The following is a 15,869-nucleotide window of genomic DNA, read 5'->3' as shown; positions in this document are numbered from 1 at the left end:
ATTACTCTTGTAAATTTTTATTTATTATGTCTAAGCAAAAACAATACAAGCAATCCTTTTAGACCTTTTAGAAGTCCAGACTCGGCAAATATCTCGATTCTTATTCACGTGATTTTAATATCAATCTTTGATTTTTGTATTTACCACATTTAAAAGTTGCGCATTGTGATTCTTATTTACTCTATTTAAATATGGTGCATTATGATTCTTGTTTACGAGATTCAAAAATCCAATATCGCGATTTGTATTTACATGCTTATAAAACCCTATGTTACAATTCGTATTCACGAGAGCTTAAGATGCTATGTCGTGATTCGTTTTTGCGGTTTCTATCTATGATAAACATCTGTTTTAGTATTTATACGTGCTTTAAAAATTAGACGTTGTGATTTGTACTTGCATGATTTAAAAATTATGCATCGTGATTCGTATTTACGTGATCTAAAAAATACGCATCATGATTTGTATTTTCGCATTTTTTAAAATTCGATATAGAGTTTCAGATTCTCATAAATTAAAAGCCTCATATCGGGATTCATATTCTCTCAATTTAAAATCATGCATGTGATTCATATTCATATATTCATACAATTTTATAATTAATAATCGCGATTTATAATCACATGGTTTACAAGTTTAAAAATCTCACTTTTCTCGGCAAATTTTTGTGTGTGTGTGTATATTCATTCTTGGATTTCCTCTTTTTTACTTTCTGACTACTCTCATCCCTGTAGGTGGTTATTTTATCAGATGGAGCATGGGCTGTGGGTAGCAGTCGTTCCATACGAACTAGTTTAGGTACAAAAGATAAAAAGTATATTTTTGCTTGAATATAAAATTTTATTTATATCATGTAAATAAGGCGCAGCTATGGTCAAAAACTTTTCTGAAACAGATTGAGTGAAGAAATGTTTATTTTCATGCTTTTGACATTTAAGTATTGGTCTATTTCATTTATTTCAACCAAGAGTCTTATTTTTGCAACAAGATTTAATGTGATGACTCTGTGCTAGTCGTTAGGAAGTAAGCTTCTTATGTTTCACTTTCATGTCATTTGTTGAAGTTTTTAAAATATGATAAAATTGCTCATCCGTGAGTAATTTCTTCAACTTTTATCCTAGAAAGTGTCCTCCACAGGAGACACCTCACATTACAGGCATGGTTTAAAATCCCTTTTCAGAATCCTGTATTGATAAACCCTTATTAGAATTCTTCCTAAAGCGGATGCCTTCTAAACCAGATATATGGACAGCACTTTGCATCAAAACTACAACATACTGATTTAGTTCTCAATTAAATTTTGATGAAAATCGCAATACTTTTATAGAGGAATAAATCTTCCTATTAATCTTTTTGAAATTCTATTGTACATTTCAACCTTAGGTCCTTTATAAACAGTACCCTTTTTTTGGCTAATTTAGGTGTTCAAGGTGGTACTCCTTTGTCATTTCCTCAAGGATCACGCAGGTCATTGCTTGGTGCTCCAGGAAATGAAGATGATTCTTTAGAAGCCTGCTTAGGACTAGGAGAACTTGCTAGTCTCACAGTGAACAATGAAGCTGATACCAGTTATGATGTAAATAGTTTTTCTAATTTAGTTAAAAATCAATGACGAACAATGTTTTTGCTAAGGTACTCATTACCAAATTATTTTCAATGGAATAAAAAAAAACGAGAAATTTTTAGAATTGCTTTTTACAGTGTTTTTAAGTTGGTATTTAAAGCTTCTTTTTAAAAAGAAAATCACGGCTATTGCACATCATTACAATTACATTGATAATTGGAGAAGATTGTTTTTTAAATTTTATCAGCAGCGAAAACCACATCAAGGCTTTAATATATGTTCTAATAACTTATATATAATGGAAGTCAAAATTATTATAAAACAAATTTATTAAATATATAATGAAATATAAAAGCACAAAGTTGTCATTTTAAACATAAAAATATATTCTGTCTGGCTAGCCAAGAGAGTTGGTTGCTATAGATTGTATATAGAGTTTAATGTTAGAGGAGCAAAAATTTAATCAGGTACTTGATTTTTTAGATTTTTTTTTCAAAAAAAGGAGAAAAAAAATCTGATTAATTTATTTCTTATTCAAAACAGATTTTTTAAAAAAAAATGTACTAAAAGAAATTTAGTTAGTTCGATTTTATAAATATTATTGAAATAGTCGTGAAAATAAATCATCATACATTTTAAACTATATTACTGCTTTTAACATAGTATTCTACATAATACTTGAAAATGCACCTTTCAAATTTTATGTAACTGGAAAAGAAATGTATCATTAACTAACTAATGAAAAACTGGCGAAAATCATAACAATAATATATTTTTTTTCTCTTTTTATGAAGAAAACTTTTACTTTAATTGGCAATCTGAATTTATTTTTAAACAGCCTTTTTATGCTATATTAATGTAATTTTCTTTTAATACTGTATCTACTTTCAGATTTATATATATATATATATATATATATACAATATTAAAATAAAATATGGTTCTGAAGGAATAAATTCCATTTATATCATGTTTTTATGGAAAAAATCTCTTTTTAATTACTACTTTTTACAAATATATAAATATTTATTTGTGAAAAAACTGCATTAAACTTTCACCTAGTTCAAATAAGTTTGCTTAAATTTACAACTCAACTTCTAAAGTTAAAAATATATGTTGCTATAATATGGTGTTTTTTAAAAAGCAAATTTTAAATTTTGCTGCTGTAATTTGTTGTGATTCTGCTAGGAATCTCTGAATTTGATGCTTGAAAAATTTGCTCCAAATTGAAGTGTCCCACTTCCTATTCCTGGTATTATATACTCCATTGTATAACATCAGGGTTGAATAGACTAAATGTAGACACATTTGACATTATTAAACCAGTCAGTATGCATTTACAGCTACGAAGAAAACGATAGTTGACTTTTTCAACGAGGACAACAATATATGAGTAACATTTAAGAACAATATAATTTAGTAATAAAATTTCTAAATAATTGAAGTTAAGTTATCTGCGGTGAGGAAAGTTTCATTATCTTTAGAATCTATTCCCTGTTTTGTTGAATATCTGGTTATCGTACCTCCCACACGGTTTTTATTTATTTTTTGTGTGCATATTTTTAGGTATTTTCTTTTTTGCTTTCTGACCACTCTTATACCTTCAGTGACAGTTTATAGAAACCCCACGATTCAAATCACTGGGCTTCCTACAATTAATCAAGTAGTTGCAATGTATTGCTATACAATATATGTTTCTGAACATACAATAATTAATTTTGATAAAACTTTTTTTTGTATATTCTAATTAGGCTATTTTAGATATGTAATATTCTTTTATATCCAAATATAGATATCATCTGCTAAAGAAGCCTTTAGGAAGACTTGGAATGCAAAGTATACTTTACGAAGGTATGAATATTATTTTACAATCTAGCTAAATTTCTGTTTCAAATTTGAAATCCTGAAGATATTTTTTAAATATTGGAATAAAAGTTTAAGGATTAAACTGATTAGTCTAAAGTGTTCATCAATCAATGATTAGTTTGTTACTTATGCATTATCCTAAGCTTCTTTAAAAATAAAATTAATGCAAATCTTACAAATATATTAAAACAATGTGATAACAAGTGAATACTATGTTATACTATAAGCTACATAATTGTTAGACCGTAATCACTCTTCCACTGATACTGTCAAACTTAAACCTATTAATGCTCAACTTTATCTATTCCAGTTAAGGAAAAATGCGATGACATATGTCTTACGATTGATTAGATATTTTTTTTTTAGAAGTTAATTAAATCGAGTTTAAGTCAGGAAAATTCTTCTGCTGATTAATTCACCATTATTTTTGAAACTTTTTCTGGAATTCTTTTGTAACTGCAAAAATGATGTTCATTCTACAATGTTATTTTGTTTCATTAATTATTTAAATTTATCATTAATTGATTGAATGAAACAAATCATCAGTGAGTATTTAAATCTGGACAGCTCAAAAACGGACATAACTCCAAACGCGTGTTTACGAAAATGTACAGATCAGACTGTGTTTTTACAAAAATGGACATTGCTTTTAAAGGAAATAGGCATAGCATTTAAATCCATTTTCTTTTTAGTTTATTATGAGTATCTTTTGTTTAAAAAATAAGCTAATGAATTCAAATAAATTCATAATAGGATATCATCCATTTGCATGAATCACTTTGTACATTTATAAAATTAGTCTTATTTTAAAAGACTTTAACTGTCAATAATTATTTTTACAGTGTTGCCATGGATGCTATAAATTTATAATAGTGGTAGTGCATTGACATTGTAAGAATTTAGAGTTTTCAAACTCACATTGTCGTTTGGAGTTTTGCTTACGAAGACATCTCCTGCAAAATTACATCTGTAATATACCTAGCCACCCTAACCCTAAAGTCTGAAACTTTGCGCTGTAGTGATTATGCTTAGCATTTAAATAATTAAGGAAAAGTGTGTTAAATCAGTTTTTTATAAGATTTGCTAATTTCTGTTAATGTATCTAGCACTTGAGAAAATGTTTTTGAAAACTGATGTAAAGGTTCAATCAAATAACGGTTGTAGGTGATTAAATGGTCTAGAAATAACTGTAACTTTAGCAATAGCAGTTCAAATACATCTAAAAACCCAAGAAACTAAAAATATTTTCCAAGTAATTCTATTGCTATTTTAAAATTGCTGCTATGAGCTAATAGAAAAAAAGTACTATGTGCTTATTTTTGTTACTATCTTGGAAATTTTGTTTATTAATTACATTAAATGAAGCTTCTTTACTTCCATTATAATATTAAATTTTCATTTTATTTCTTCAGGAAATAAAAAAAAGTATTATGTAGACTTGTTTTTGTCTGTCACAACAGTTTTATTAAATATTGTTTTTTTTTATAAAAGATGTCTTGTTTTTCTGCTTTTTAGTCATTTTGATGGAGTTAGAGCATTAGCTTTTCATCCTCTAGAACCTGTTCTAATTACTGCCTCTGAAGATCATACTTTAAAACTTTGGAACTTACAAAAAACAGTACCTGCTAAAAAGTAATATTTTCTTTTACAAATATTATCATTTCGTATTTGTGTACTTATTTTTATGTTTTATGCTTGTGTGCTTATTATTATTTCTTTTTCAGAACTGCTTCTTTAGATGTGGAGCCAGTTTATACTTTTAGGGCTCATATGTAAGCATTTTTCCTCATTAACACTACATTTAACCCTTTGGTTATGGCATGGCACTTAGCATATTAACACTTATTATTTTATTCACCTGTAACAATAAATGAAAGCAAAAGATTCTGTCTATTGTTTTATTTTATATGTTGAAGCTTTGTATATTATAAAATGATTTAGTATAATTAATTTTATAATATTTTCTTTTTTTATTAAATAAATATTTAATGCCTAAATTAAATTTATTTATAAATGAGTTTTTTTTTCCTTCAAAATTTTTCAAACATTTTCTCTTAACACTTTGCTGTCTAAATTTGCTTTCTAGTGAACCAGTTTTCTGAACGCTATTCAATAAACATTGCTTTATGTAAAATGTTTTGTTCAGACTTTCACTCACTCCCAAGTTTCTCTATCAGCATTTTGGTGAATACAGTTTTCCTAAAAAATAGTAATTTATATATTTCAGGGGACCTGTTTTATGTTTGGCCTTAAGTACGTCTGGTGACCAATGTTTTAGTGGTGGTATGGATGGCACTATAAGATGTTGGAATGTTCCTAGTTCACTTAGTGACCCTTATGATTCCTTCGGTGAGTTGGTAATTCATTGTGTACATAATAGTTCTTTTATTATTAAGGCAAATTTAAAAATGGCCTCTGTCATTTTTTTTTTGCTTTTTAAATTGATGTCAAATATGATATTCAAAACTGGATATCATTATATACCCATTGCAATATTACCTATTAAATCAAAATTTCAGAGCTTTTGATTAAAAAAAAAATTTCTTCTTGATAACTTAGTAAATGTGGTTGTATTAATTTGTATAATTTATTTCTGACAAATATCTGCTACAATCTTATTCCCTACAATGCTTATTTTCATATCCCTATCCTTGAATTCAACAGGATTCTTCGGCAGTTTTCTTTTTTATTTATTTTATTTTATTTTTTGAATTTTTTTTTTGTATCTCAGTTAACATAAAAATTTCCAAAATTAAAATTTCCTCTTATACAAATATCAATGTAATTTCTCAAAAGTATTACACATAGTCCCATTCAGTAGTATATTTGGATTTGAAAAAATCACATTTTCTTTTGTATAAATTCAGATTACTTGGGTTTTTCATCAAAACCCAGATTTTATTAGGTTTTGATGAAAAATGTAGGCTTTATCAGTGTTTTTTCAAAAATATTTTAAATTTTTATTCCTGAGTCCTTAATGAAAGTGCAGGAATTAACATGAAAGTTAAATATTTGGTATCTATGGCTTGTTTTGTCGATATATAACCATTTTTTGGGAGGTTTTTGATTGCTATTCTTATTTTTTATTTCTTAACAAACTGAATATTACATAAAAAGATTAAATTTTCTCAATTAAAAGATCCATAAATTTTTTATTGTATTTACTCAGATTTAGTTCCAGACTATATTGGAATAAAATTTAAACTTAATCATTTTGTTTGATTACCATTGCAACTTACTATTCAATTTTGTTTTTTAAATTTCTATTTAACTTTTGGTTACTATAAAATTAGTTAAATGTTTTTCGACAGATTGTTTAAAAATATTGTGTGAATTTAATTCCTAATATTAGTTTTGTATTTATTTTTTAACTGCATGTTTTTATGGAAACAGTTATATGAAATGCTTATCATATAAAAAAATATATAAAAGTCTTGCATAATAAGATAAAGGCTTCAGGATTACTTTATAATAGAAGAATATCACTTTTAGTTTTTAGCCTTTAATTTGGAACAAAAATCATAATACTAGTAGAAAGTAATAGAAAAAAGGATAAAAAATATTATATGTAAATACCTTTTAATAATGAATAAATAAAAAAAATATAGGTATTCTTAATGAGATATATTAAGTTTCTAGCTAGTGAAAATATGTTGACACCATAGAAAAATCTTTTCAAGCCATTTTATTTAAATGTTACATTGAGAAACAAAACATTATGAGAGACAAAACATGAATATTTTTTGCACCTATAAATTGCCAGTACATGTAACATCTTGGTTCAAAAATTATAAATTTTCTCAAGCGTAACTCTATTTAGCATCCTCAAATTTTTTTAATAAAAATATTCATCACAACAAATTTTAATAGTTAACTAAGCCTAACAGGAGAAAAAAACAATGAATTATGCTTGGATATTAGTACGGCTTATATTTATGTGGGATATAATTTAATTTTAAATATCATGCATAATTCTAATTCAACTTTGTAACATTAATTCTAAAATTTTGAATTAAAATTGTGTAAAATATTACGCAAATGCTTATTGAAACGTTCAGCGATGGGTTACAAATCTTCTACCATTAATCTATCCCATTCTCACCAAAGCAGTTGTTTTAGAGAGTCCTAACTTCAGTGGCGGATTCAGCGGGGGGTCATGACCCCCCCCCCCCCAAATTGAGAAATAAAAATAGTACTTTTTTAATAGTTTACAAAAGAAATAAAATATTTTAGAAACTATTTAAGGAGGCATATACACCTAGGTAGGTCGGAAAAAGCGATTTTTCCCCCATCTAATTATGTTCTTCACTGTTTCAAGAATCATAATCCAAAAGATTAAAACGAAATTCTAAACGATTAAATGAACTCGCATTATTAAACATTCATCGAGAAATTGATTTGGATGCTGAAAAAATCATTGAGAGATTTGCCAAAGTTTCTAAAAAATGCATTACATTTATTATTTAAAGATGTTGAATGCTTGAATTATTTACGTATTGTTCTATTGTTCATTATGAAAAAAATAAATGAGAAGGCTAGCATTAAAAACCCCACTTTTTTTCCACAAAAAATATTTAAAAAAAAATTTTTTTTTGTAAGAAAAATTTATTGTGTGGGGGGATCTGAGTCTATGCCCCCCCCAGGAAAAATTTCTGAATCTGCCCCTGCCTAACTTTTGTGTAGTTTAGCACAGACCCTAGACCCCAAAACGCTCAATCGCTGTAATCCATGGCATAGTGCTCACAGAAGTACAACAGTTTCTACAGTGTCCCACTGGTATACTTTTTGTTTCATTTTAACACCCTCATCTACATAAACCAGAGATATTTTGCTGCTTGCACAAATTCCAGGCCTGACCATGACCTATTCTTTGTCAATGTTCCAAAAATTTCTGAGGTGCTAGGAGCATCTGCAGACTATATCCTATCGTTCTGGGAGTTATAAGCTTGTATGATCATAAAAAGCTTATCAGTGAAAAGAAATCTTTCAGGACTAACTTGTGGCCCATTGCTGAAAATTTCAATAAATGTTTGCATCACTGTAAAAAGCGGTCAGTTTGAAACAAATTAAATTTATTTATTAGTAAAAGTCTTATGTTATAATAATTTGTTGTATTTTGTTAATTAATTTATTTTTTAATAAAGTTATGTTAAAAATTGTTTTTCCTGGTTTTTTTTCCCACACCTTGCATGTTTGGAACTTATGTGTAGTTTACTGTTTTGCAATGTTAGTGCTTTAAAATAGTTTTTAAATATGAATAATTTGAAATATTAAAATATGCTCACAAGATAAAAACACATAAATTTATTTAAAAAAATTTAAATTATCTAGAGCACTAGAATTAAAAACTAACAAATTTATTAATTTTTGTTTGTTTTAGAGGTTGCAAAGTTAATGTAGTTTAGGAATTTCATTATATGTAGATCATCTACTGTATACACTAAAAGTTATTCTGGGGTTCTGTGTTTCATTTTTTGCGTTATACAATAGAATCCTTCTTCTATGTCTTTAGTTTGATTAAATATAACAGATCCAAAAAAGTAAGAAAGTATGAAGCACTTTTTTACTAGAAATAAATTTCATTTATAGTAAATTTATGTTTTGAAAATGTTTTTTCAGCTCCTTTTATTGGTTTAAATACTCTTGTGAGCTTTAGCAGTATTAAATTTTTCTTTATTTTAATTTATTCGCAATTTAACAATTATGAAATATTAAGTTTTTTTTCCTTTGAACTGCGTTATTTTATATCTAATACATCATTAAGAGTTTTTTTTTCTATCTAATAATATAGATTCAAGTGTTCTGACTGCTACCTTAAAAGGTCATACAGATGCAGTTTGGGGTCTCTCTATACATAGCTCAAAAATGCAACTATTATCTTGCTCAGCTGATGGTACAGTGCGTTTATGGTCTCCTCAGTCGAAGGTCCCATTGCTGCACACATATGGATCAGATATTGGTAAAATCAGTTCTTTTAATTATATTTTGTGGTCAACTAAAGTATCATAAACTTTCTGCCTGTTAAATTGAATGTTATAAGATAGGTTGAGCTGCTTAATGTGTCAGTAGCATAGCTGCCAACTGTTCAGAAGTTTTCGGATTTGTTCCTAATTTTTAAATCAAATCTAAAAATCTGATATTTTTATAAAAAATCCGAATTTTCCTAAAATTGCAGTATTTTTGCTTTGAAATCAAACCCTAGTTCTGATCGCCACAAGCTTCCTGTGATTATTGTGCAGTAGTAATTTTTAGTAGCATTTTATTGGAAAATACTATTCCAATAGCTGTTGCTGATCATTTCACTAAATTGAATCTTAAACAACTATTATTATTTTTTAAAAATTGTATTGCAGTATTTAAACACATGCATCAGAAATATTTGCTTATGATGTAGATTATTATTTACCTGTCTTTTATAATTTGGAGAATAATAATTATGTATTAAAAAGTAATGACTGTTTTTAAACTATTATACCGGTATTCCTAATTTTAAGATATTAATATTATAAATTTCCCTCAAAGGATAGTGTTTATAGTTTCGTTTTACTAATTTACTTAAGATATTTTAATATTTGTCAATTAATGTTAAAATTTAATAGTTAAATTTTTGTCTTACTCTCGCAATTGGTGCGTAATTTTGTCGCATAGTGTTCCTAATTTTTGATTCCTAAGGTTGGCAGCTATGCAGTAGTGGGAAATTGCCTTGCTAGTTCTGCAGATTATTATTTTTATTTGTTTATTTTTTATGCAGAATAACTAGTGTTGAAAACTATTGAAATTTGTTGATATAAACCAATATACATTTTTCCAATGAATAATTTCAAATACATTTCTTGAGCACAGTTGACTTATTTCAAATTTATGGAGAAAAATACTTCATGGGTATCACTTTTCCTTCTGTGAGACAGATTTCTGTCACAGAATTGTTTTTTCTTTTTGGAATATGTTTAAATATGTAAAGCAATTGTCGTTTAATCCTTTAAAGACTAATATTTTTAAAGTGACTGTTTTTTTTTTTTTGGCAGCAAATTTTTTTACCATTGATATTATTACAAAGTAGTCTTATTTAAAATCTGGACTCCCTGCTGGCAGTCAGGCCATTGAACATTGATGTCCCATTTGTCATTTTGAGTGACTAAAGACCCATGAAAAAAACTGTTGTACTTACGCATCCCAAGTCGTAAGGATAAGGTTTTTATTGTTTGCATTGGATAAATTTTTAGAATTATGCAAATTACAATCCCAAACAATGTATAAAGATATGAATAATACTTATATTATGCCTCTTTTCTTTGTTCTATTCCTGCTTTTTTTTTCCTTACAAAATGATGCGTAAATCTTCACAAACATGTGATTTCTTCAAAACTATTTTGCCATGACAGTTTTACAAGTGCTAGTATACTTGGAATGTCTGATGGAGCATATATGTCCTGTAAGGATTAATAGGGTTTTATAAAACTATCTAGTTTTTGCTATAAGTCTTTATTAAAAAAAAAAACAACAAAAAAAAAAACTAGAAAATTAAGATTGACATCCAAATTCTATTTTCAGGTTGCATTGTGTCATTTTTAAGGTATGTTTAAAAATCAAATATTTAGAATTAAAAGTACTCATTCAACTTAGGGTTTATCCATTAATCTTTTTCTTTCAATGACTGTTTATGAGGGTCTACTGTTTATTTGTTTAAATTATTAATAATAAAACTTTAATATCTCGAAAATGGAAAAATTTTTAAATTATATTTAGGAACCATTCATTTTTTATCTACAAAAATATGTCTATTAAAGTTGATGCTGAAATTTTAATTTTTATGTCTGATTAAAATTTCTGAACCCACACAAATAGCACTACCTTGGGTACTAGACCCAAATATAGAGGATGAACAAAAATAACGTTTTTTAAATACTTTTGACAGAGAGGTCTGCACAAGAAACTTGTGCCCTCATGCTCCAGAGAGGCATAATGGGATGTTAGGCAGTATGACCTTAAAAATCAACAAGAAGCTAATTCAATTTTATTTTTGTTTTGTTATATTCTATTTAACTTTAAATTTATCAAAAATGAATATTGGAAAAAAGAAATGTTTAAAGAAAGTGAATCAAACAATCCTATGCAAAAGAGAACTTAGCGTGCATTTCTGCCTAACTAGTCTTAATGGACACTAATTATTTCAGAAGCTAAATTACAGGTTCAGAGTTGTTCAGGTAAATTGCCCTGCATGTGAACTGAACATATTTCCAACATTTTTGCATCAAATGTACAAACTTATCCAAACCATAAATGCTGAGTAATAAATGTAAATGGTTTTCTTTCATAGCTGATGGAAGTCCTACATCAATTGATTTTCTACGTTGTGATTTGACACAAATGGTTGCAGCTTATACTTCTTCAAACTCAGTTATATTTGATTTGGAAACTGGTAAATCAATAATTCGTTTAGACAGCAATCAAACACCAGGTATGCTATATATTTTTTGGATTGATTAAATAAAATATTTTTTTACTCCATATCAGTATAAATTTGTTTATAATTCTATGCATTAATATTTCCTGTGTGATTGCTACATTGTTTTTTTTTCCTCAAATATTTTAAATATTATTTAATATATTTTTTAAAAAAAATATTATTTAATATTTAGTTATGAAAGAGACCAACAAATGATCAAACTGAAGATTATGATAGAGGAGCAAAGATAAAAATACTTTTTTATTTCGTAACTAGAAGATATTTATAAAATATAATATTGTTAATCTTATTTGTTTTAAGTTGATTAATTGTTAAGGTTAAATTATAAAAAATAGATAAATATAATTTCATAAATATACATTTTGAAAAAGATATTTGGGCATGTAAAAATTTCCTCCAAGTTTGTATTTTGTAGACTAAGACTCTTAGCAGGGCACACAAATTTTGAGATTTCTTCAGCCCTGCTCTATGAAGATTTTTAGTTCAATTTTTAATTTTTTCTTAATTAATTTCTTATTTTTTTAAAATTTAAATTTGCATGTTATTGTGTATTTATATTCGTAAAGCCTCAGAAAAGGCTATCTCTTCTTAAGCAAAGTAGATATTTTGTTGAATAAATTTTACAATTTATTGGGATTGAAATCTTCAAGTAACAATTTGAGCACATTAAATGGCAGGCACTGTAATAGAAATGCTGACAATTGTGCTAATTTAAATTGATATATTTTTGTACATTTTTATTATTAAACTATTTTTATTTTTTAGATTCCAGTCCTTTAGGAAAACAAATTAATTGTATAGTATGTCATCCTACTCTACCCCTAACTGTTACTGCTCATGAAGATAGGCATATTAGATTTTTTGATAATAATACAGGTAATTAATATATTTATATTTTTGTTTATAAATTTTTTTACCATATCAAAGAGTAACTTAATTTTAAATATTATTTTATGTTGTCTTGCATTTCACGAGAATAACAATTGTTGGTATTACTTTTAAAATGGAAAGTCATCAAGACAAGGTCCTTTTTACTTACTTGATTCCTGTTAAAAAAAATTTTTTTAAACTTTTTGTTCTTTATTGTGAGTGTTCCTTTAAGGTTATTTACAAACTTAATGTGCTGGTCTCTGAGACTATGTAAGATAAATTTTACGGATGAAGGTATATTGAAAAATGAAACTTGCTACCACTAGAACATGATGTTTGAAGACATATTAAAGAGCGGGATAATTTCAAGTAAGAACGTTGCTTGAAAAGGATGAATTCATTCAGTAACAAAGAAGAACAATTTTGCATCACTTTCCAAAATTCCTCAATAGACATCTCTATCTTTAGTTTTGTCTAAGTCTTGTTAACTCTACTCTCAACTTATTATTATTAAGTGTTGGTTTTATAGCATCATTGGATTTGATTTTCAGGCACAACTTCCTGTGTAAAACTTGTTCATCAAACCAGCAATTAAGATTGTATATGTCCATTTAGAGTTTTGACTTTTTAGCACCTTTGTCCCTTGTACACCCAGCTCTTCAATATGTCCCTGAGCATCATGGATGGGCTGCAGCAGGTCTCAGTCTTCAGGCACAACTTTTGTAAAACTTCTTACATAGTCACACTGACACACATTTAAAGTTTATAAGCGATTTTTCTGGATTCCCTGTATTTTACCTTTTATTCACGATTAGCATAATGTTGCAGAGACTTAGAAACGTTATTATAATTTTCTTAAAAGTTATTTCACCTTAGATGTTGTTGTTCCCAGATGTGCCGACATCCCGATTTTGCCTTGAGTATCCAGGCTTTTTATTTTGGTCTTCAGTGTTTTATCAAAAATCTCCAGGTTTTTTTTAAAAATATTTATTTTTGCATAAAAGGCAATTTGAGTAATTTTGCCCCACATTTGCATCATCTGCAAATTCCTCAAAATCTCGAACCACGTGATAAAACATTTAAAACTTATTAATTTTTAGGAGTGGGGGTAAGTATGCATTAAGAATAATCCCTCTCATCTGTAAGAATTACTCTCAACTGTGTCACTCTTCTCTGATAATTATTCTAAAAAGAGGGTACACTTATCGATCATTCATGAACATCTTGAGGTGAAGTGATTCTGTTATTAGTTTTTGTTAAAAGGTAAACAAGCGTGTCACATTTGGATCATTAGATAATGTCGAAAAGAAAGTTAAGAAGTAAGAAAAGTGGAGTGAGACCAGGTACTTCGACAATGTAGAAATTAGTTTTTTTTGTGTGGATGAACTCTGAATTGTATTTTATTAGTCAAGAAGAAGGACGTGTTGTTGATTAGTTCACGGCGTCTATGTACACTAAATTTGTTTTACTATCTTAACTCTAATTTAGCCTTGTTTATTGGTCAGTACTGTTATCAAAATAGTTTTTAGTTTAGCTTAGAATCAATAAGAATTTAGTCCTATAGCAGCCCTGTTCTGTTTGATTTCGATAACAACTCGGCCTTGTCCCCCTTTGGTGTATGTCTATGCTAAGCCCACAAAAACTGCAGTGCAGAGGAGGAAGCAGATAACTACATCCAAGGCTGAGCAATGGTTTTTATGGACTCCAAAGAAAAATTTATTGTCCAAAAAAAAAAAAACCTCATTTTCATTTTGAAGACCCTTTTTGCAAAATTGTAGTTTTTATATAGTTGTCAAAAAATTCTTTGCAATTTTCAACTAATTAATTAACACTATATTTTTGTTAAGAATTTCGGCCAAGCCCTGAGCAAATCAGGCCCCCGGACAATTGTCCCTCTCTTGACTTAAGTATAGCCTTGACTATATTATGTGTAAATTGCATGCATAATTTTCCTGAATTCTCATACAAAGTTGAAATGTCTGCTACTTTTTCAATGAAATTTTAGTATTTCTAAATTTCCCATGAATTGAGTATTTGGAAAGTTTGCAATTGAGTGAATTTGGAAGTAGAAGCTATTCAGAGCATGCTCACTGGCAGGCCCGTCCCTAACCGATTTGAGAGGGGGTGTTGAAGTTTATTTTGCCGACTGTCATGTACATATACGTGTATATATATATAAATATATATATATATATATATATATATATATATATACACACACAATTTGTATATGGCTAAAGCTTGATAAACAAAGGTAAAACAAATCAAATAAAAGAGTTCAAATGCGCCACAAAACTTGAGCTTCCAAAGTTTATTTTGAAATCATTTCGACTAGTTATAAACATAATGCTATTCATCGAAATAATTTTTTACAGCACTTAAAAATGCATTCGCCATGGGTGAAAAATGTGGTATTATTGATAACTAAATAGTACTTGCAATTATTCAAAATAATGCAAAGAAAAATATGCTTTTTACATATCTATCAATTTTAATTATTAAAATGGTAACAAAATATTAAAGAAAAAAAACTATTTTTGAATAAACTGAAACTTATTCAATTAAAATAAGTTTTCAGTAATATTAAGCAATAATTATTTGTGGAAATAATTTTAAAAAATAAAGTTGTAAATTTAAATGTTTTTCAATGCAACTTTGAAATATTTTTTACTTTATATTTAAATATTTTTTGAAAAATCACTTGGTAGTTAAAATATATCTTTCGTTTCATTTAAACGTTGTTACCGTAAGCTAATTACAGCAACTGTTTGAAGATGAGAAAGTAAGTCATAATCAGCAAATACAGACTTCTATAAGATATTGATGCAAAACAAAATTTATTCAAAAGTAAATTGACCTTTCATTTTTAAAAAATAAGAAAAAATATGTAGAAAAACATTGAAAATAATTGCCATTTAAATTATAAATGAAGAAATTCATGTAAAAATGATAAAAATTTAAGATATTAGTAAAATTATGTTGTAATATATTAGCTACATAAATTTACTTTGATGTTGTTTTAAAAGCAAAAAATATTCTGCCAACTTATCAAGCTTAATATTGTCAATATCTTTTTCTGCTTTGAGTAAAAGCAGTGAATTT

At 27.5% G+C, this 15,869-nt stretch overlaps 1 protein-coding gene across 2 annotated transcripts in view; it reads left to right on the top strand.

Annotated features, from left to right (window-relative positions):
• Positions 1 to 15,869, top strand: part of Cka (Connector of kinase to AP-1) — a 44,240-nt gene that overhangs the window by 19,962 nt on the left and 8,409 nt on the right. For both annotated transcript variants that reach the window (XM_016063573.5, XM_016063572.5), the window contains 8 exons: positions 1,422 to 1,576; positions 3,357 to 3,415; positions 4,946 to 5,062; positions 5,155 to 5,202; positions 5,658 to 5,779; positions 9,222 to 9,389; positions 11,748 to 11,888; positions 12,663 to 12,773. In XM_016063573.5, coding sequence (XP_015919059.1) covers positions 1,422 to 1,576; positions 3,357 to 3,415; positions 4,946 to 5,062; positions 5,155 to 5,202; positions 5,658 to 5,779; positions 9,222 to 9,389; positions 11,748 to 11,888; positions 12,663 to 12,773 — 921 coding nt within the window. The remainder of the gene's footprint in view (positions 1 to 1,421; positions 1,577 to 3,356; positions 3,416 to 4,945; positions 5,063 to 5,154; positions 5,203 to 5,657; positions 5,780 to 9,221; positions 9,390 to 11,747; positions 11,889 to 12,662; positions 12,774 to 15,869) is intronic.

Source organism: Parasteatoda tepidariorum, chromosome 11, assembly GCF_982258835.1.
Source record: "Parasteatoda tepidariorum strain Cologne lab strain chromosome 11, Ptep-v5.0, whole genome shotgun sequence".
NCBI lineage: Eukaryota > Metazoa > Arthropoda > Arachnida > Araneae > Theridiidae > Parasteatoda > Parasteatoda tepidariorum.
This window is presented reverse-complemented; position numbering and strand designations above follow the sequence as displayed.